This window comes from Callithrix jacchus, chromosome 4, assembly GCF_049354715.1.
Source record: "Callithrix jacchus isolate 240 chromosome 4, calJac240_pri, whole genome shotgun sequence".
Taxonomy (NCBI): domain Eukaryota; kingdom Metazoa; phylum Chordata; class Mammalia; order Primates; family Cebidae; genus Callithrix; species Callithrix jacchus.
The window spans coordinates 18838225-18860266 of NC_133505.1; the positions used below are offsets into that span (position 1 = coordinate 18838225).

Below are 22042 nucleotides of genomic sequence, written 5' to 3' on the forward strand. Positions count from 1 at the left end.
TTTTTTTTTTCCTTGACATGCAGCGCAGCAGAGAGAATAGCTGGGTCAAACTGAGTGGGAGCTAAAGGAGCGCAGGCACAAGGAAAACCACCTTTGGAATGAGCAGCTTTTAAGTCCATTGCATCCCTACCCCAAACAATGGACTGTAAAGTTGGATGGGAGCTACAAAGTGGTCAGAGTCATGGGGAGGTGTTTGAGGGCATCTCTCCTCCTCCAGGGCAAAGGCAGACTGGAAACAGAGACAGAGACAAACTGCTGGTGTGTTTAAAGATACAGTGCTGAAGAATCTAATTGTGAGCATGGGGGTTTATCTGTTTCATAACATGTTATTGAACACCTACTTCAGTTCTCACTCATCAGTCATTCAGTCTAGTGGGGACTCTAACATTGTTTACTGATTTTAAAAATATAAGATTTAATGTAAGAAATGATGATTTATGAAAATGGCAATGATGATGATGACAATGATGGTGATGGTGGTGGTGATGATAAGTAACATTTATTGGGAGCTTTCCAGGTGTCAAGCTCTATTCTAAGTGCTTTACACAAAGGAGTACAAGACAATACTTTGGGAATGTAGGTGTTAGAAGGATGGTCAGGTAAAAGTATAGCCTTCTATTTTCCAAGATTTCTCAGAAATGTAGTATATAAACAATGCAAAGTCCGTTTATAAGTAATTTAGAGAAATAGCATAGTAGGCCCATTTCGGCAATTAATTTTATTTTTTTAAATGACCTTTTTATTTTGGAATAATTTTAGATTTATGGAACAGTTGCAAAGATAGTATGGAGAGTCCCCGTATGATAATGGATTTTTGAGTCAGACGGCCATGGCCTCACTTCCCAGTTCTGCTCTTCATCCACTGTGTGCCCTTGGACCAATTATTTAAACATTCACATCCTCAGATGTGGCTTCCTTGACTGTAATATGGCACAATAACGGTTGCTTTAGAGGGCTGTAGGAAAGAAAAAATGAGAGATTGTGTGTAAAGTGCCTGCACGTGCTTAAGCCGCTGACATGCCTAATAAACGTTAGTACTTATTTTTTATTTTTTGAGATGGAGTCTTGCTCTGTGGCCCGACTGGAGTGCAGTGGTGCAATCTTGGCTCACTGCAACCTCCGCCTCCTGGGTTCAAGTGAATCTCCTGCCTCAGCCTTTCAAGTAGCTGGGATTACAGGTGTACGCCACCATACCCAGCTAATTTTTATATTTTTAGTAGAGACAGGGTTTCACCATGTTGGTCAGTATGGCCTCCATCTCTTGACCTTGTGATCTGCCTGCCTTGGCCTCCCAAAGTGTTGGGATTACAGGCGTGAGCCACCGCGCCCGGCCAGTACTTATTTTTATTTACATAGATGGTATATTTTTAATTAAAAAATATAGAAAATAATATTACAATAATTTTAAATTGGCCGATGTCTATTTATTACACACACATTCCTCTTCTTGCCACCACCCTGCCTCAAAGAGAGAAGTAATGATAATTCACCAACTTGCAACTTTAGGTCAACTGCAGTTGCTCTTTTCAATTCCTAAGAAATTGCAGGGACCAGTGGGAAATTCTGAGTTGTTACAGTCTTAATGGAAAGCCCCAGGTCAAGAGTGAAGACTTTTCTTCGGTTTAAAAGCTAATGTTGGCCTTAAGACAACTGTGAAATACGTTTGGAAATTGTTCCCACCAAATGTTTTCTGGAAAGAATTCCGGCTGCTAGCAATTGAAAGCCTAGTGCTAGATTTAGCACCTCGGCCATGCTGAAGAAACACTGCGAGAGTTGTTCCGGCAAACACATTTTCTAGCAATGGGGTACTTGTTGGCATTCTGGCCAGGTTGTGGCTGTAAAAACAGACGTTCTCCAAGTGTTTTCGATCCTGAAACCTAATGCTTACTGAGCACTGAAGACCTGAGAGGCTCTGTCCTTAGCACTCCACAAGCATTGTCTCCTCCAATCCACACAGCAATGCTATAAATTGGGTATTATTATCATCATCCCCATTTCACAGTTGAGGAAACTGAGACACAGAATTTCATAAACATGCCCACAGCCACACAGGTGGGAAGTAGTAAAGCCAGGATTTGAGGTAGGTACCTTAGGACTTAAGACTCACACTCCTGGCCACCACGTGAAAATCTTTTGGCTTGATTAACTCTGGAGTTCATACTTCTTCAGAAGCCAGGCTTTCATTGCAGGCCAGCAGCCTCATGAAAATAACAAAAAGCGCCTGGGCACAGTGGCTCACGCCTGTAATCCCAGCATGTTGGGAGGCTGAGGCGGGCAGATCATGAAGTCAGGAGTTCCAGACCAGCCTGGCCAGCATAGTGAAACCCCATCTCTACTAAAAGTACAAGAAATTAGCTGGGTGTGGTGGTGGGCACCTGTAATCCCAGCTACTTGGGAGGCTGAGACAGGAGAATCGCTTGAACCTGGGAGACAGAGGTTGCAGTGAGCCGAGATCACGCCACTGTACTCCAGCCCGGGCAACAGTGCGAGACTCTGTCAAAAAGAAAGAAAAAGAAAGTGATTTGAGAGCCCCTCAAGTCAACTGGTAGCTGCCGGACATTTCCAAAGGCGTCCTCTCCTCTCATGCGTGGCATCCTAGGGATGGCATCACTAGTGGGAGATAACAGACCCTTGAACAGCAACAGAGCCCAGGCTGCAGGTCAGACTCTTCTACTTGGCCACGTAGCCTGGTGGCTTCTGGACCCTGTGACCTCTTTTTGCTCTTGATCTAGTGCTCACTTTGAAAGTGACAGCCGGATGGATGAAAACAGAGATTGTTACAGTTGCTCCATTCTAGGGCCAAGGACTACATAAAAACTGATGTGGTGGGGAGGGTATTGCTAAGCAATGAGTCCCTGAAATGAGGTTACTGGATGCAGTGCAGTCATTATTGCTTTCCAGAACAGGAAAAAAAAGTTACCACCCCAGCACTTCAAGCAAGTTCATTGAGAAAGCAGCCTCATGGTTTGAGGACAGCCTTGAAGATAAATGGCTACATTCCATCTACAACCTAGGTAGGCCTTTTCCAAATCATTTTGACATCACTCCCTCTGAATCTTAGAAGGCAAACACAGGAGGTGAAAGGGCAAAACATAGTGGAAAGAAATTTTGACATAGTTCAAGCCAGAGTATAACAAGGGAACAGGTACTGGAGTCAAGGGTCGGGAGACAGTTGCTCCAACCAGACGATAATCAGCTGTATGTCTGTCCCCAGAGCTCATATCTATAAAACAGTCTTATCCTCAGCAGCCCAGCGTTCTAAGAAATCTTTCTTTGAAAGTAAGAGAGGGAAGCTAATTTTTCTTTTTTGAGAGGGAGTTCACTCTGTCATCTAGGCTGGAGTGCAGTGGTACAATCCCAGCTCACTACAACCTCTGCCTCCCAGGTTGAAGTGATTGTCCTGCCTCAGCCTCCCAAGTTGCTGGGATTACAGGTGCATGCCATTGCACCTGGCTAATTTTTTATATTTTTGGTAGATACAGGGTTTCACCATGTTGGCCAGGTTGGTCTCGAACTCCTGACCCCAAGTGATCCACCTGCTTCGGCCTCCCAAAGTGCTGGGATTACAGGCATGAGCCACTGTGCCCGGCCAAGAAGCTAATTTTATTTTACATTGGTGTGTGATTTATTTTGGGCACTCACAAAACAAACTGGACTCATGCTGAGTAGCCTAAAACACCATGAACATTCTAGAGGAGACTGTTGAAAAATGTTGGGGTCTATGCACCTCAACCAACTAGATAGTGTGAAGCAATCCCAGATGATTTATTAATATGCTATAATGCAGACTTGTTTGGCAAGGAGAAAATGCCAGGAGGCCAATGGGTGTGACCTTCAACTTCAGCCGTTCTGTAAACAAGTGTTCCATGAGGTTTCCTTTTATTTTCATAGTTTGAGTATGGCTTTCTATCCACAGGGCAGTAAATGATTAACTTGTTTACTCATTTACAATTCCTGTTAACCAAATGAGTGTGAGCAACTCTGCAGTGAGCAATCTGGCAGCTTTTTTTTTTTTTTTTTTTTTCCCAAGATAAGGGGATTTTTTTAAAGCACACCAACCTTTTTCTTGAATTTATGAAACACTGCCCTGTTTCCATGCAGAAAAGCAAAAACTTTTGAAAGATCGTGTGATGTCATTTCAACAATGTAGAAATTGAAAAAAAATCAACTACAAGCAAAAAAGAATGTATCTGATAATGATCTTTGACAGCATGTTTTAAAGCAGAATATAAGTATGTACACATCCATGTGTAATTCTAAAAGGATTTCACTTTGAAATTTGATCCCTGTAATGCCTTAATAAACACCACTTGTTTGTTAAAGGCTAGATTAATCTTTGAGCGGTGTTATACAGGAAATCAAATCCTGCTTTATTATAGAAGCCATTAGTGACATCTCCCGTGAGTGCAAGTGTGGGCAGATATAAAAAGAATCAAATAAAGCCTTTTCCTCTTCCCAGGGAACGGAGTTGGTTCATATAAACACTGGATAAGGTCCTAATGTGCTTCTGTAACGCTTTGGAAGAGTTTCCATCTGCCTTGCCTCATGGGATCATGCCATGTCCCACACTGAGGACACTGAGTTTTCTGGTTTTGAGAGCAGTGCTCCTCAACTGGAGGTGATTTTCTTCCCCAGGAGACTTTTAGTAATGTCTAGAGATATTTTTGGTTATCACACTGGGAGCCCGCATGGTAGATAAACCAAGCAGATCAATCTAGCATTATAATGGCCCAGAAAATTAAATTGTCGTCAGAATCATAGTGCAAAAAAGTCAGGCCAGGATCCATGTAACAAACCTAAGCAGGGTGGCTGACTACTAAAATAAATTTTTTTTTTTTCTGAGACGGAGTTTCGCTCTTGTTACCCAGGCTGGAGTGCAATGGCGCGATCTCGGCTCACTGCAACCTCCGCCTCCTAGATTCAGGCAATTCTCCTCCCTCAGCCTCCTGAGTAGCTGGGATTACAGGCACGCGCCACCGTGCCCAGCTAATTTTTTGTATTTAAGGTAGAGACGGGGTTTCACCATGTTGAGCAGGATGGTCTCGATCTCTTGACCTCGTGATCCACCCGCCTCGGCCTCGTGAATAAAATATTTAAATGAGACTTAGAGTCTCCTAATAGTCAAAATGCAAAATGTCTAGGTTAAAAACAGAACAAATAATAAAGCTGGAAGATTACTCATTGCAGAGTTGTTCACACTCATTTGGTTAAATGGAATTATTCTGGATACAACTGAAAAGTAATAGTTATACCAAGAATTGGGAAAATCACAACTTTAATAAAAACAAGGTAACCACTGTCACAGAGATGAATCAGATACTGGAATTATCTGATAAGATTTTAAGGCAGTTATAAAAATGCCTTAATGAATAATTACAAATTCTTGAAACAAAATTAGAAAATATCAGCAAAGAAATAGAAGCTATTTAAAAAGAACCAATGGAAATTATGGAACTGAAAAATATAATAACAGAAATAAAAACTCATTGGATGAGCTCAATAATAGAGTGGAGATGACAGAGGATAGAATCAAAGAGCTTCAAAATAGATGAATAGAATTTACCCAATCCAAAAAGCAAAGAGAAAATAGCCTGGAAAAAAATAGAACACATCTTCAAGGAGCTGTAGGACAATAACCAAAAGATAAAAAATTCATATCCTTGGAGTCCCAGAAGGAGAGCAGAAAAATAGTGGTATTGAAAGGGTATTTGAAAAAAGAAAGCTAAAACCTCTCCAAATTTGGTAAAAGACATAGACCTCTAGATTTAAGAAGTCGAACAATCTTAAATAGGAAAGCCTGTAGAAATCCATGCCTTGACACACCATTGTTAAACTTCTGAAAACTAAAGATAAAATCTTGAAAGCAGCCAGAGCATCATGACACATTACCACGGGGAACACAAATTCAAGTAATAGCACATTTCTCATCTGAAACCACAGAGGCCACAATAAGTGGCACAACATTTCTTAAGTGCTGCAAGAAGAGGTGTCAGCAGTGAATTCTATCTTATAAAACTATTCTTCAGGAATACAAGGAAATAAAGACATTCTCTGATGAAAGGTCTTGTTGCAAGCAGATCTACCTAAAGGAAGTTGAAAAAAAGTGACTCTGCCGGGCTCGGTGGCTCATGCCTGTAATCCCAGTACTTTGGGAGGCCTAGTACCCTTCAGTACTGGATTGGCATGGTAGCTAGAAACTCACACATATTCTTATCAAACAGACTTCACACAGGGCGCTTCCTGAAAGCTTTAATTTTTGGAAAGCAGGTAGTCACAGCAGCTTTTGGGTAAAACAAGTTGTCACAGATGTGATAAAACTAAACCAATGGGTAAAACCCTTCACTCTAGCTCAGTTCTCAATTACACGTACAGCATGAGCTCCTAGGGATGCAAAGCCCACCTGAAGGAAGGTCCTAGTCTCCCTTGCACCTTGGCTTCAACTGGGCATCACACACACATTTAATGATTTCCAGAACCACTCACCTTTTTTCTGGTGAGGCTATGAAGGTGATATTGGTTCAGAGGCAACAGAAATTATAGGGAAATGCAAACAGCACTGGGTGATGAGGGTTGTAATAATCAGGAAACCCAAGGTAAATTTTAATCAGACCCCCCTTGGTAAATTTTAAGAATACTGGAATTAACCCATACAAACAACAAATCTCTATTAGCATCTAGAATTTACCTGCTACCATGAATAGTGCTGAGGGCACAGAGATGTATCAGACACCCCTGGAAGAGCTCACAGTGGTTGGCTGAATCAGTGAGGTTTCCAACAGGAAAAGGCAGTCCCCTCAGCTGAGAGTTTAATGATGGGACTATTAGCCCAAGGATGGGCAATGGTAAGACAGTTCTGTAAGGACTGTGGAAGAACAGGTCTGCTGTAAAGGGAATGAGCCATCTCAGAAGGGCACCGTGCTGATTATGAGGGTGGGCTGAACAAGTGCAAGTCCCGCCAATTTGCCTTGTCTTTAAGCTTCACATTTGAGAGCTACACTGGTTAGCTGTTGGTTTAGCAGCAGCAGCTGGAGAACCCCTCTCTTGTGTCAAAATGAAACCAAACCCAGGCAGACTTGTTCACCGTCACCTCAAGGACTCTGTGCCTTGTGTCCCTATTTCCTCGTCATCACTGCTCAATCTGCAGACATCACCTAGGAGTGTCGTCCAATCCCTCCCACTGCAGCTGGAGCCATGATAGGTGTGGGTGGGTGTGAATCTGTGTGGGGTTGGGGCATCTCTTCAGAGGCCATCCCTGGTCAGTTGCTCCCTTAGTCCAGCTTTGGGAAGTGAGATAGTCACTGTTGCAGGTTCCCTGAACCCCATTTCATACCTAAGGAAATTAACACCCCAGTAAAGCTGATGGCTGACCAGCTCTAGGTCATGAAGCATGTACAGGCTTGGACTCAAGCCCTTGTGCCCTGACCCCCCGCATTTGGTATCTCATCCCTTGGTGACTGGCCAAGAAATGGGTCATATCGCTACCAGGAAACAACTGGTATTTATGCCAGTGGCCATGACTACTTTACTGTGGGACTCCTTTCATCCTTCTCTTCTCCTGCATGGTGTCTGGAGTTCCCCATGACTTACTCAATGCATTCATCATTAGCTCAATCTTTCATATATTTAGAATGACAGAATAATGTGCAGGATAATTTAGGCTCCATTAGTACTTCATACATGCCTCTATTATAGTACTTATCACATCGGGCTGTAATTTTTTGTTTACATACCTGTCTCTGCCACTTGGCAGTGCGTCTCTCCAGGGCTCAGGCTGCCTTACTTATTTCTGTATTCCACCTCTTCCCCACAACCCAGCAGCTAAACACGTTGAACACTAGGTTTTTAATGAATGAGCCGGCTTTAGGGTAAGGCTCAGTAGACTGGTACACTTGGTATTCCACATATTCATTTATTCAGCAGATATTTTCATAACTGTTCCTATTTTTTAAACTGCCAAATAAAAATTGTATACATTTGTGGTGTACAACATGATAGGTTGAAATCTGTATGCATTGTGGAATGGCTAACTCAAGCTAATTAACATATGTATTACCTCACATACATAACCTCTTTTTGTAGTGAGGATACTTTTTGTTTTTAAGACAAGGTCTGGCTCTATTGTCCAGGCTGGAGTGCAATGGCGTGATGTCAGCTCACTGTAACCTCTACCTCCCATGTTGAAGCAATCCTCCCACCTCAGCCTCACAAGTAGCTGGGACTACAGGTGCACATCACCACACCCAACTTATTTTTGTGTTTTTAGTAGAGACTGGGTCATGCCATGTTGCCCAGGGTGGTCTCGAACTCCTTGGTTCAAGTGATCTGCCCACCTTGGCCTCTCCAAGTGCTAAGATTATAGGTGTTGAGCTACCGTGCCTGGCGGAGAATACTTAAAATCTACTCTGTTAGCAATTTTCAAGCATACAATACACTGCTATTAATTTTAGTCACCATGTTGACAATAAATCTCTTACACTTATTCTTCCTAACTGAAATTTTATATCCTCTGACCAACTTTTCCCAACCTCCACTCCCACCTCCGCCCCAGGGCCCTGGTGACCTCTACTCTACTCTCTGCTTCTTTAGATTGCACTGGTTAGTGAGCTCAAGGAGCATTTGTCTTTCTGTGTCTGGCCTATTTCACTTAACATAATACCCTTCAGGTTCATCTATGTTGTCACAAATAGAATTTCCTTCTCTCTGAAGACTAAGTATTATGCCACTGTGTATCTGTACCATATTTCTTCATTTATTCATCCATCAATGAACACATAAGGTGAGTCCCTGTCATGGCTATTATAAATAAGCGTGTTGGAATGGCTGTGGGAGTGCAGGTGTCTCTTTGACATACTGATTCATTTTCCTTTGGATATACACCCAGTGGGGGAATTGCTCGATGATATTATAGTTCTATTTTTCATTTACTGAGGAACTTCATACCGTTTTTCATAATATCTGTGCTAATTTATTTCCCACCATCAATATATCAGAATTTTCTTTTCTCCACGTCTTTGCCAACACTTGTTCTCTCTCTCTCTCTCTCTTTCTTTCTTTTTTTTTTTGATAACAGCCATTCTGACAAGTGTAAGGCGATATCTCATTGTGGTTTTAATTTGCATTTCCCTGATGTTTAGTGATGTCGAACAAACATTTTTTATGTACGCGTTGGCCATTTGTATGTCTTCTTTTGATGTCTATGTGGGTCTTTTGACCATTTTTAAAAAGTTGAGTTATTTGTTTTCTTTTTCAGCAGATATTTATTAAGTACTTACTGTGTGTCCAGCACTATGCTAAGCTCTAGGAATTCAAACACATCATCTACGAACTCTAGAAGATAATGACATATAAAAAGACTAATTCCTAATCATGATGCAATATTCAGGGATGCACAGCAGGTTAGAGAAGACAAGAGGGGGCTGTTTAAGATGCCCAGGTTGGCCGGGCATGGTGGCTCATGCCTGTAATCCCAGCATTTTGGGAGGCCGAGGTGGTGGATCACAAGGTCAAGAGATCGAGACCATCCTGGTCAACATGGTGAAACCCCGTCTCTACTAAAGATCCAAAAAATTAGCTGGGCATGGTGGCGCGTGCCTGTAGTCCCAGCTACTCAGGAGGCTGAGGCAGGAGAATTGCCTGAACCCAGGAGGTGGAGGTAGCGGTGAGCCGAGATCCCGCCATTCATTGCACTCCAGCCTGGGTAACAAGAGCGAAACTCCGTCTCAAAAAAAATAAAAAAAAATAAAAAGTAAATAAATAAAATAAAATTTGTGGTCATAAACTAGAAGGTAATGGTAGAAATTATGATCATGGATAAAATCACTAGGGTGAGTATGTGGTGGGAGACGGACAGTGAGCTGGACTAGCTCTCTGGGGAATGGCACAGAAGGAGCTGGCTGAAGAAGAGCTCATGAAACCGAGTGAGAACAGTAAGAGCATGTTGGGAGGATAAGCCTTGCTCACACGTGGCTTCCTCAGGGCCAGCTTCCCTGACGCCCTACCCACACCAGGTCTGATACTGCCATCCCCTCTAATAAGTCCGCTGTGTTTGTCCTTTACAGAAGTTGCCTTAATTATAAATTAACGCCTGTTTTTGTTGTTGCTTATTGTCTATTTTTCCTACTAGAACGTAACCTCCATGAGGGCGGAATTGCATCTCTTCTCTTCCTCGGGGAATCCCCAGGGCCCAGCAGGTGCCTGGCAAATAGCTGTTGCTTAATAAGTATCTGTGAAATTAAAGAATCATGTTGCAGACTCCCAGGGGGCAGAGTTTCAAAGAAAGCCACTCTTAGTAACAAAGTGGCCTATGTAGTATCCAAATCAAAGTATGAAATATGCTTAATTGTTAAATGTTTAAAATTTCCTGCGTAAAATAAATTAGATTTTTATAAAGTTTTTGAACACTTATTTCCTACTTCCCCTAGAGGTGATGTGAAGCCTCCAGATACTTGGAGAGAGGAGAAAGGCAGGCAAACAGCATGCTTGTGTATTAGTGTGTATTAGTTTGTAACGTGTAGCTAAGAGGTGACATTCATGGCTCTCCAAAGCTCTGCCTGGTCTCATGGTGGGGGCCAGGTGGTCAGGCTGCTTCATGAAAATGTATCTGGTTATTCGACCAGGAACACAAATTATAATGTGAATATGGTTGCAATGTAGATTTTTTACTGGCAACAATTTTGTGAAAAGTTTTATAAGAAAATGCAGATATTGAATTAAGAAATAAAACTATTTCATAATCCTTAATTCATAATGTAATTCTTATATACATCTATTACACATAATTATTAAATCCTTATATACATGTTATTTGTTAAAATAATATCATTTTATTAAATTACTATTAATATTTATTTAAATATTTAATATTTATTAAAATATTATTATGTTATAAAATCCTTAAATACATATACTACATATTATTTACTAAAATGCTAACAATTCATTGGATCCTAATGTAAAACACTAAAACTCTTACAAATAAATTTAAGTAATTTCATCAATATTTATGAGAGGCCTCATCTGTGGGCATTGAGGATGATCCATAGAAAAAATCATGTAGGTGGTGAAAGGCCAGCATCCAGGTTTGGACACACACATTTCAGAGATTCGGGTCTTCGTCTTCCCCTTCTTTCCCACCTTTGCCTCTATCCTTACCCATCTGCAGACTTAGGCTTGAGATTTTTTGTATAAAGGAATATAACCACTAAAGCTACAACGGTGTCCAAAGTGAAAACAGTCTAGGAGATGTAGCATCATCATTCACATGTGCACCATTTCAAAACATATCTAATCCCTTTCTGAGAAAATTTTCTGATGGGAGGAGAGAAGAAAAAAAGGGACTCAGTAGGGAGAGGAGAGATATCAAAGCAGGAGTCCGAGAGTGTGAAGAGCAACATTGTTCCTTTCTAGGTGGGTACACTGGTTGTATTAGGGTTCTCTAGAGGGACAGAACTAATAGGATGCATGTATCTATGAGAGGGAATTTATTAAGGAGAACTGACACACAATCACAACAATAGGCTGCCTGCAAGTTGAGGAGCAAGGAAGCCGGCGGTGAATCAGTCCTCAAAACCTCAAAATTAGGGAAGCCAACAGTGCAGCCCTCAGTTTGTGGCCAAAGGCCCGAAAGCCCCTGGCCAACCACTGTATATGTCTAGGAGTCCAAAAGCTGAAGAACTTGGAGTCCGATGCTCAAGGGCAGGAAGCATCCCGAGAGCACAGGAGAAAGATGGAGGCCGGAAGACTCAGCAAGGCTCGTCCTTCCACATTCCTCTGCCTGCTTTACCTTATCCCTGCTGGCAGCTGATTAGAAGGTGCCAACCCAGATTGAGGGTGAGTTTTCTTCTCCCAATCCACTGACTCAAATGTTAATCTCCTTTGGCAACACCCTCATAGACACACCCAGGAACAGTACTTTGAGACTCAATGTTAACCATCACACTGGTTGAGTTCAGATGGCAGCTCTGCCATCCTTTCAGCAGACCAGACTTCAGTTTCCTCATCTGAAAACGTACTTAATACATAATAATACTTACCTCGATAATGTTATTTAGACTGTTAATCAGCAAATATGTGTAAAGCAACTGGAACAATGCTTAGCAAACAGTAAGTTCTATAAAAGTATTAGCTTCCGTTATTATTTGCAACTTAGCCCAGGCTGTGGAGTTTTGTACAGAGTTTTATGTACCCATTTCCCAGATCCCCCTGTCTTTTGGGAATGGTTTGCTATGGTCTGCCGTGTCTGTGTTCCCTGCAAATTCCTGTGTTGAAATTCTAACTCCTGGGGTGATGGTATTAGGAGTGGGGAGCTCAGGGAAGTAATTAGGTCCTTAAAAAGAGGCCCCCGGGAGCTTGTCTGCCCCTTCTACCACGTGAGGACTCAGCCAGAAGGCACTATTTAGGAACCAGGAAACTGACCCTCATAAACACCAGGCACTCTGTCAGCACCTTGATCTTGGACTTCCAGCCTCCAGGACTGAGAAATAAATTTCTGTTGTTTCCAAGCTTCCCAGTTTACGAGATGTTGTTATAAAAGCCCCAACATATGAAAACATGGTTACGATGCAGACCTCCATGGCGAGCTCGGGCTTGCTCTCCTCCCATCTCCCATTCCTGATGTTGGGAGTCTGTTGACTTAGGAGGTGGGTTTGTTTTTGTTTTGTCCTCCTTGTCCAGCCTACAGTTCTTTCTCCTAGTACTTTTAAGCCATGGTTAAGTCACTAAAAAGCACCAGTTACAGATTTACATAACTGTGTCAGGAGCCTTTCTGAGAGGGATTTGCTCACCCCTCAGAGTCAGTTGCCCAGGGAAACAAGCTGGCAATGTCATAAGGCATCCACTTCCAGTTACTCCTCAGTTCCCTTCTGTGGGGCCTGAGTCAGAGCCCAGTCCTGCACTCTGCCTAGCCCAGCCATGGCTCATCTTATTCATCGCAGAGCAGGGACCCTTATCCTCTCCCAGCAATGTCTAAAGTCAGGTATGTTGGGGTCGTAGCCACAGATCTCCTCCTATGCTGCTTCTTCCCTCCTAGGGCACAGAAATGCCTATGCAAATAGAGTGTCTGGGACAGCCCTAGGTTACTTTTGGTTCTCTAGGGTAGAGATAAAACTTAGAAAAACCCTGTCTCTAGGGTAGAGATAAAACCTTAAAAAAAAAAGCAAAACAAAAAAGAAACCATTGGAGCTGCTCCCTGGAGGATCAAAGGTTGTTGTAGACTTTGTACTGTTGATGCCCTAAACACACCCATAATCTGGTTTATCGACCTGCTCCTCCTTTTCTCAAAAGATAAGGTTGCAACTTCTTTGTTATGCCTAAACGAAAAGAAAAGAGAGTACGGCCATGGCAGTATTTCCTTCGATTTTCCTGGTATTTCATTTAACCATGCCCCTGCCCCAGTGCCCTAGTTAAACAGCTTCACGTGCAGCTCTTGAATTGCTACCTGCCTTTCTCAACTCTACATGGTGTATTGTATGCAAATCTACAGATTATCTATAAATGCAGTCATCTGAAACCCAGCAGTAATCCTGCCTCCGAAGTTTATCAGGAAAGGAGCTTAAAAGAGAGCAAAATTCAGCCTTCATTGGAACTCTCAGCCCCAGAGGGGTGTGGTTTACAGCTCTCCAGCCTGCTGTAGGACTTCAGCTGTGACCCACGGAAGGACGCCAGAAGCCACTCAAGACAGCCACAGTGCCCGGGTCAGCACTAGCCATGACGAAGACTTTTACATGTCTATACCACTTCCTTGTTCTGAGTTGGTATATTTTCCTCAATTATTATATCGCACAGGATGAAACAGACGAAATGAAATCCAAAATCTTTGCAAATGGTGGCAAGTGGAAATACGTGACGCTGCTTAATATGGTGAGTCCATATGGCCGTACCAGGAACCTATCCATTTCTCTGGAATATCAGTGCTGCTACACATATCACCTTGGATTTTATTAAATACACAATGTCATCGTTTGTCTTCCTTCTTCACCGTTTGTGAGTTTTGAGTTTTTCATTTACTTAACAATTTGCTCTGATAAACCCAATTTGGAAATTATCTATAGTTACGCTTCTGTGCTGGCTCACTGCTAAATGCTCTCTCGGAAAAAAAAAAATCTCGGAGCGCTTTTCAGATGAGTTCAAACAGGGGACCATGCTAATGGTTTCACTGTGGGATTAACTACAAATGCAGGCATTTTGAACTTTGCTTGGGGAAGTCTGTGAGAAGGCAGAGTGGCGTATGTTGTGTAGGAAGTGTAATTTCCAATGAAGGAATAATGCCATTTTACAGCGCACACAGACTAACAGATTTATCTAAGAAAAGCAAACACATTTTGCCATGTTCAGCTCCCACCTCAATTTTTTATAGGTTCAGTCTCCATTTTAAAGGACAGATCACCCAACTGAATGGCAAATACACATTTTTCAACTATTTAAAAACCAATCTTATGACTTCATCCTTTCTTGTCTTCCTAACTCGGCTGACTGCATTCTGATGAAGTGTGAATCAATGGGAGGAAAGCGGATTACAAAAAATATTTGAGGGATAGGTTAAAAAAAAAACTTTTCAAGTTAAAAGCTAAGAATGGGGAATCATTTGGGAATGTGAATTAATGTTTGAGGTTTTTGACTAAAATCTTGGTTGCCACATAAACAGCCGATTTCAGAATCATAATCCTTATTTGACAAGCAGATAATTAATGTATGTGGTTAGAAATTGTGACACTCTGAGATGCTAAGGAGGTGAAAGTGGAGATATTTTAAACCAAAGAGGCCTGAAGGGACCTGGAACCCTGAACACAGCTCTAGTATGTTTGAAAATGTCAAGGTGACTGCTTGTTTCTTTCTTTGTTTTTTTTTCTTTTTTTTTTGCCAGTTTGAGCTTTATGAGGTTGCTCAGGTTAGCCTTGAACTGATGACCTCGCCTTCGTGAGTGCCATGACCTCCGGCGGGAGCCACTTTGGACCCCCACTGCTTGTTTCAATCATGGAATTTTATTTAAAAAAAAACAAACAGAAACAAAACAAAGAATGCTTTTTGTAGAACTAAGAGTACCACAGTAAACCACAACAATAACAGCAACACACACACACACACACACACCCCTAAGATTTGTGTCTCTATTGGCTTTCTATGAAAAACGGTCAACTAAAAGGGAGGTGTGTCTGTAGTCAGGACGGATTTTCTGATCAAATCCAATTCCAGTATGAATGTCCTGCCTCACACTATGTACGGCTAAAAATAGATTTATCACCACACTCATTAACCAGCTCCCTTACTTCTTCGTACACACACACACAAAACTGATCCTGACTTTTTTTAAATTCTAGCTCACCTACATTTCCAAGAGCCCTCATTTTCCAAGAGTGAGAAAAGTCTCTTATCTTGTCAGTGATCCTCTCATTTCTTAGTGTTAATCCTAATTTTGCATCCCTGGATGATCAGCTACCAAATCCCATTAGTTTTTCCTTTTACTAACTTCATCCCTTCTTCTTCAACTTACCATCTCTCCCATTCCAGGATCTTATTAGACATACCTGAATGACCATATGAACTCTTGACTGTCCTTTCACGGTCCAATCCAGCCACTCAGATTCCAAATTAATCTTCTCAAAGCACTGGGTTTGGTTTGCTTTTTCATACCAGGACCTGTATCTAAAAGTGTGGTCTGCTGCTCAGGAAACCACAGTGGCCAGCAACCTCCTGCCTCATGGACCCAATGTCAAGGAGCTCACCTGCCCCCCTGGCCTTTCATGTTCCCTCTCCCCAGAAGACTGGCCTCTTCCGCAGAAACAACTGCATCTTACCAGTATTGGTCCCTGGGCTTCCTGCTGTCACTTCTCTGCCCAATATTCTCTCCTTAAAAGAAAGGCCTACTTACCGCTCTCCACATTGCTTCCTTCATAGAACACTGGGAATCACATATACTCCCCCCACATCTTTGCTGATAAACTGCCGCTCAAATTTCCTTTTCCTTTCTCTGATTTTCCCAGTATCTTTCAGTCTCTGCTGATTTATGTACAGTATTGTTTTCTCACTCCCTCCTCTCTCCCTGCCACGTGAGTCTTAACATTCCAATCAAACTTTGGCTCCAAAACAGGAGTTTTTTCCTCCTAGGTCCTTGCCAACCCTCACTGTCTATATTTCTACCTTGAATTCAGCACAGTGGCTGGCACAGGATACCCACATAACAAAAAGCTGCCACTGGGTATGTTGACTTGACCTCAGCCTTTCTGCACCCTCAAGCAGTCCACCACTTCTGGTATCTTCTGGCCTTCATCAATAACCTGACAGGGGCTACCTGTGGTGATTTTCTTCTTTCTGAGCTCCATTAGGAGTCATCTTGAAAGCGTAACTTAATGAAATGCTTCCCAACTGGTAAAGATGGGTTCAGTGTATTTCAGAGGATCAATTTAATGATAAATTTCAAATATGTTGCTTAAGGTGAAATTGGACCTGAAAATGTCTAGCTCTTGAGATCTCATAGGCTGATTAATGGTTGTGTTTCCTAATGATTAGTGTTTATTCATGACTAATTAATTGATGGTTGTGTTTATGAAGTCATAAAAGTCTCACAACTTGCTGTCACATTCTTATATTTGTTTTACCTCAGTTTGGGGAAGTTAGTATCCAATCCTGCTTACCAGAAAATTTACACGCCTCCTTGTAAACAGCTTGAATTTCTAATTGGCTGAGTATCAATTGTGTCCCCTTGGTAAGAGCAAAGCCAACATTGGTACTAGTCGGCATTGTGAGCATTGCCCCAGTTCCCCTTGAAGCTATCCCAGGGGACTTGAAGGGGAGGCAGACAGGAGAGGCACTGAGTTACTCCAGGATTGGTGGTAGTGGCTAAGGTACCACTGAGAATTGGTCAGGGTGACCCATCATTTCTGACTAAGGAGAATGAAGGTAGGAGAGTACAAATAGGAGACTCTGGCTAATAAGAGAGTAAACTGGCCTCAGAGAAGGGGCCACTGATTCCCTGCTGGGAGGGAGAGGCAGTGTCTCACAATGGTTATAATTGCCATCTTTGGGCCTGGCTCTCTGGGATGGTACCTCAGTCCCACTGCTTACTGGCCCTGAGATCCTGGGCTAGGTAATTCTTTGTGTCTTCCATTTCCACATTTGTCAAATAGAAATAAAAATAGTACTTAACCATAGGGCCGCCATGAGGAATAAATGATTGGACAGATGGGAAGCGCTCAGAAAGGCATCAGCATGGTGTTAGGCGGTGGACGGTGGGGAGAGAAGATGGGGAGGTGACTTCTCTGGGTAGAGATGGTGATGCAGAAGGGTGATTTAGTAGAACATCAGTCTCTTCACTGAGCACCTAGGTTGGTGGTGGATGGAGGCCAGCAGGAGTCTTTCACCCTCTTACCTTTCATGGCTGCTGTTTCTCCCTCCCTGAGCTGCATGTCCCGTCTTCCCGGCTGGAAAGAAGCACTGTCAAGCCTCTGCTCTCCCTGCTGTAGCTGCCCGCAGGCACCAGGCAGTCCTGGTGGTACAGTCTGCAGGCTCTAGCAGAGAGCAGCCAACCATGCAGAGTGGGGAACCCCAGAGGCTGGGCATGGAGACAAGGCAGTGCCGTGCATGTCCTCAGGCTGCTCAGGTTGGCTCAGACTATCCAGTGCCTGAGTCCTCCACAAATGCTGCGTCCCTTGCTCCCTGTCCACTCCAGTTCCATCTAGGGACTGTCCCTGATCCCAGGCAATATGAGCTAGTGGGGGTTAGGGCACGGCTCAGCAGCCACAAGTTGGCTTGCAGAATTCATCCTCTTTTTAAAGATGAACTTCCTTCTGAAACACTGTTGGGGTGGGGCCGCATAACTGGGATCTCCAGGGGAGATTCTGAGCCGGCCCCTCCCTCCCTGCATCCCTGACATTCCCTTCAACAGCAGAAGCATGAGCTTTCCCTCCCTTTTCATTAGTTGCCCAAGCCCCAGGCAGCTCCATTGTCACCACCCTAAATTTCTCAGGACAACAGCGGCAATACCACATAAGTCTTCGGGACTGCTGGCCCAGGGCTGGGGGAGCAGGGGACCTGGGAGGCCTGGACGGGTCGAAACTCCAAGGTAGCCTGTGAACAGTGAGATGATGGGGTTGAATGTATAGCATGGCTCCCACTTCAACACTTGGGGGACAAACCTAAGTAATCTATAGCACTCTTAAGCTCAACGGAGTCACAAATACACTTGACTATTTCTGCCTCACAAAGGTGCTTCGATAGCTGAAAGGGTAAGGACTAATAGAACTAGGTGACAGTCACCACCAGCACCCAAAATAAAGCGGCTATAAGTTATTGAGCAACTATGACAGCATTTTGGTAGGTCCTTTGGATGCAGTGTAGAGATGAGTGATTGAAGGCCCGGCTTCTGAAGCCAGAACACTGGCTGTGCTGACTTGCTGTGTGATTTTGAATGAGTTGTCTGCCTTCTCTGTGCCTCAGTTTTCTCATGCGTAGTGGATACTGTGATAAGGCACCCAGATCCTCATACCTCCCAGCTCTGAGGTACTCAGCCCCAAGCAATCAGAAAGAGTGTTGGCTGCTGATGGTGCAAAGCTGAGCTCCCTCCCAGAGTTGCACTCAGCAGAAGGGAGCTGCCTCCACCACGGTTTAGGCCATCCTCCAGGATGGCTCTGAAGGAGCAGCTTAGCTCAGAGCTCCTCAAGGGATCAGCTGATTACATGCAACTGTACAGCACTTAGCCTCCCCGCCTCAACCCTGCTCCCTTTCTCCCTCTCGTAGATGTCCAAGAGTGTTCCCCAGTGAATACCCTGCAGGCACGTCTCAGAATCTCAGATTCTGTTTCCCAAGGAACCTGAACTGCATCATGTGAAATACCAAACATACAGAAAAGGTTTCTCTCCGTCCTCTTCCTCCTCCTTCACCTTCTCCTCTTCGTCTTCTTCCACTTCTTTTCCTAATTCCAGATAAAGACATTAACACAGAGCCTTCCCTGACCTGTATTATGTTCAACACAATTTCTGGTACCTAACCGACATTCCGTGAATGTTGGTTAAAGGAGTCAATGACCAGAACATGGTTCTAACAAGCATGAGTCCCTTCCTAGGGAAGCCATCCCATCAAGAAGGTCTTCCATCCACAGCCACCCTACTGCTGTACTGAAGCTCGTTGTCCTCAGCTATGCAACACTGGCCAAGCATTCTGGTACTTCTTTCTGGCCTGTCCCTCGATGCTCTTGGTCTCATTTTTCTCTTCATTATTCCAAATTGTGTTCTGCACATTATTTCTCCTCCTGTGTTATTTCATTCTTTCATCTCAGTTTCTTAAGTTAAATGTGCATGAATAATGATGGAAATCACATATTCGATACCAATACATATATACTTGGCATAGTACCTGCCCTAAACACAACCACCACCGTTATATAAAGGACTCTTCACAGTCCGCATTTGCTGTTTGCTTCTGGTGTAGTCTTCCACGGCAAATTATTGCATCATTTCGAAGGAGAGAAATAAGAAAGTCCCGCCTGGCTGAGTCAGGCACAGTCCTGGGTTGGGTGTTGGATTACTTGACTCATCCAATAAGACTTGTAATGTCTTGCTCAGGAAAGTTGTGGAATCTCCCTCCCTGGAATTACTTTTTAAATAGGAGAAATTCTCATTTCCTAAGGTAGTTTAAAGAGAGAGAGGTCTGGCTTAAAGGTAAGAGAATAAGCTTGATGACTTAGAAAGGGTAAGTTTCCACGATTTAAAGATTTTTGTGGGTTTGTGAAGACACATGAATGTAAAAACTAAATATCCTTTAGCTGCAGTTTTTTGAATTGCATTAGTTATTTAAAAACGTCAGTTCAGCTTTGTCGCAGGTGTTAAGCTTGTCAGCCAGCAACAGAAACAAAAGACAGCTAACGAACCCAGAGCAGCAGCATTTCAGGAAAAGGCACGGAATACACAGTGGGAACAGAATTAGGGAAGAACCATGAGAAAGGATAAATCAGGGAGCAGCAGCTCTGAAATAAATTCTGAATAAGTAGATGCCAGGCAACCAAAATAGTTGTGAAATGTAAATGATAGTAATTTTGTTGTAAGATCTTAAAAGAAGACCAGTTGCTGCGATCATATTTTAATGCTACTGTATAGTTTGCTAGGGCTGCTGTAACTAAGTTCCACGGACTGGGTTTAAACAACAGAAATTGATGTTCTCATAGTTCTGGAGGCTGGAAGTCCGAAGATGTGGGCAGGGTCGGCTTCTCCCGAGGCCACCGTCCTTGCCTTGCTGATGGCTGCCTTCTCCCTGTGTCCTCACGTGGTCTTCCCTGTGTGTGTGTCTGCAGTCCTCATCTCCTTTTCTGATAGGGACACCGGTCATAGGGAATTAGGGTGCAAGGTCATGACCTCGTTTTAACTTCGTCACCTCTGTTTTTCTTTTAACCTTCTTTTCTTCTTCTTTTTTTTTTTTTTTTTTTCTTACCTTCAAGTCTACTTCAACTTCGTCACCTTTTTCACACAATCACATTCTGAGGTCCTGGAGGTTAGGATTTGGTGGTGGTTGGTGGGGGATATAACTCAGCCCGTAACAGCTAACATTGCCTCCCTGATTGCTCCTTCTGTCATCGTGAGTCAAGCTCATCCCGAGCTTTTTTTAATTTTTATTTTTTCTGTCCCCCCGGGGTTGGAGTGCAGTGGTCTGATCTCAGCTCACTGCAACCTCCGCCTCTCAGGTTCAGGAGATTCTCCAGCCACAGCCTCCCGAGTAGCTGGGATTACAGGCACACGCGAACACGTCCGGCTTATTCTTTTGTATTTTTAGTAGAGATGGGGTTTCACCATATTGGCCAGGATGGTCTCAAACTCCTTCCCTCAGGTCATCCACCGCCTCGGCCTCCCAAAGTGCTGGGATCACAGGCGTGCGCCACCACGCCCAGCCTCATCCTGAGTTTTATAAACATTGCATCGTCCTTGGAGAATGAGCAGACCTTTCCAGTGGGACGGGCCGATCCACACCTGTCCCTGCCTCCCTCCTGGAAGCCTCCCTATGGAGCTCCTGGCCCCTCATTGTCTCGTGCGCTCCAGCTACTCCTCGCAGCCCCTTCGCCCCCAGCCCTTGCAGGTTTCTTTTCTGTGGCAGCTCCCTAGCATCTCCCTCCTGAGTCCCCACGCAGGGGTTCCACGCGCTCCTCGTGGATTCAGATGATGACGCCTCCATGTTGAGTAAGCTCGATGGCAACAGGGCTTCCCCGCACACACCGTGGGTATCTAGAAATGCCTGTGTGCCATGTGGCTGAGAAGTCACCGTGAGCTCTGGTGGAGATGGGGAGGAGATTGGCAGGTCGGAGGTGTGAAGCTAGTTTTTATTGATGGAGAAGCCCCGTAGGAGCTGAGTAATGTGTTTTCTCCCCCAATCCGAGTTCCACATCCTGCGACTGGGAGAGGCAGGACAAAGTCAGGAGGAGCTTGACTCACGATGACTCTAGGAAGCTCCAGCCTGAGGAAAGCGGGTCACATGGACTTCACACGCTGGGCGGAGGCGGCCTCTCCCCAGAGAGGGAAAGCCTGGCCCAGGCTCAGGACGGGATTAATTGCCCTGCTGATAGAAAAGCACAGGCCTCTTCCCCTGGGCCCAAGCCCATGCCTGCTCTTCCTAACTACAGCATCGGCCTGGCCTGCTGCAGCCTGAGCGACTGGAAGTGAAACCAGGGTGAGGAGAGGCCACTGATGGGGGAGGGAGAGAGGAGGGAACTTCTTCCAACATCCTGTGCAAATGACTGCACATCCAGAATCTACGGCCCTGAGGGTGCGAATGTCCAAATCACCAGCAATAATGAGAAGTCTGAGGGTGGCAACCTCTTCATGACACTTAAAGCTGTCGCCCCACCCCTCCATGGTTTCTTGTCTTCTTGCTCTTCTACCCCCTGGTCACTTCCACCCCCTGGTCCCCCACCCCTCCTATCCCTTAGACAAGGGCCTTGCCCTGCTGTTTGCTGCCTACTCTTCTGTTCTCCTCTCTCCCTTTCCTGCAATCTTGTTCCACATGAGGGTTCAACAGCCTGCATCTCTGCAGCCCCACCTCTCTTGAGACTGCAAGGTATGAATTTCCA

General features: G+C 44.0%; 1 protein-coding gene and 1 long non-coding RNA gene across 2 annotated transcripts in view; one reads left to right on the forward strand and one right to left on the reverse strand.

The window, feature by feature from the left end:
* Positions 1-699: 699 nt before the first annotated feature.
* On the reverse strand, positions 700-15975 carry LOC108591117 (uncharacterized). Its single transcript, XR_001910907.4, has 2 exons — positions 15866-15975; positions 700-955 (listed from the first exon to the last, which is right to left on the reverse strand). It is a non-coding gene; the product is annotated as an uncharacterized LOC108591117 (long non-coding RNA).
* The window catches only part of ADTRP (androgen dependent TFPI regulating protein), a 64221-nt gene continuing 55695 nt past the window's right edge, over positions 13517-22042 (forward strand). Inside the window, exon 1 of the mRNA XM_002746225.6 lies at positions 13517-13857. Within this exon, the coding sequence (XP_002746271.1) occupies positions 13705-13857 (153 nt within the window). The 5' untranslated portion in view covers positions 13517-13704. The remainder of the gene's footprint in view (positions 13858-22042) is intronic.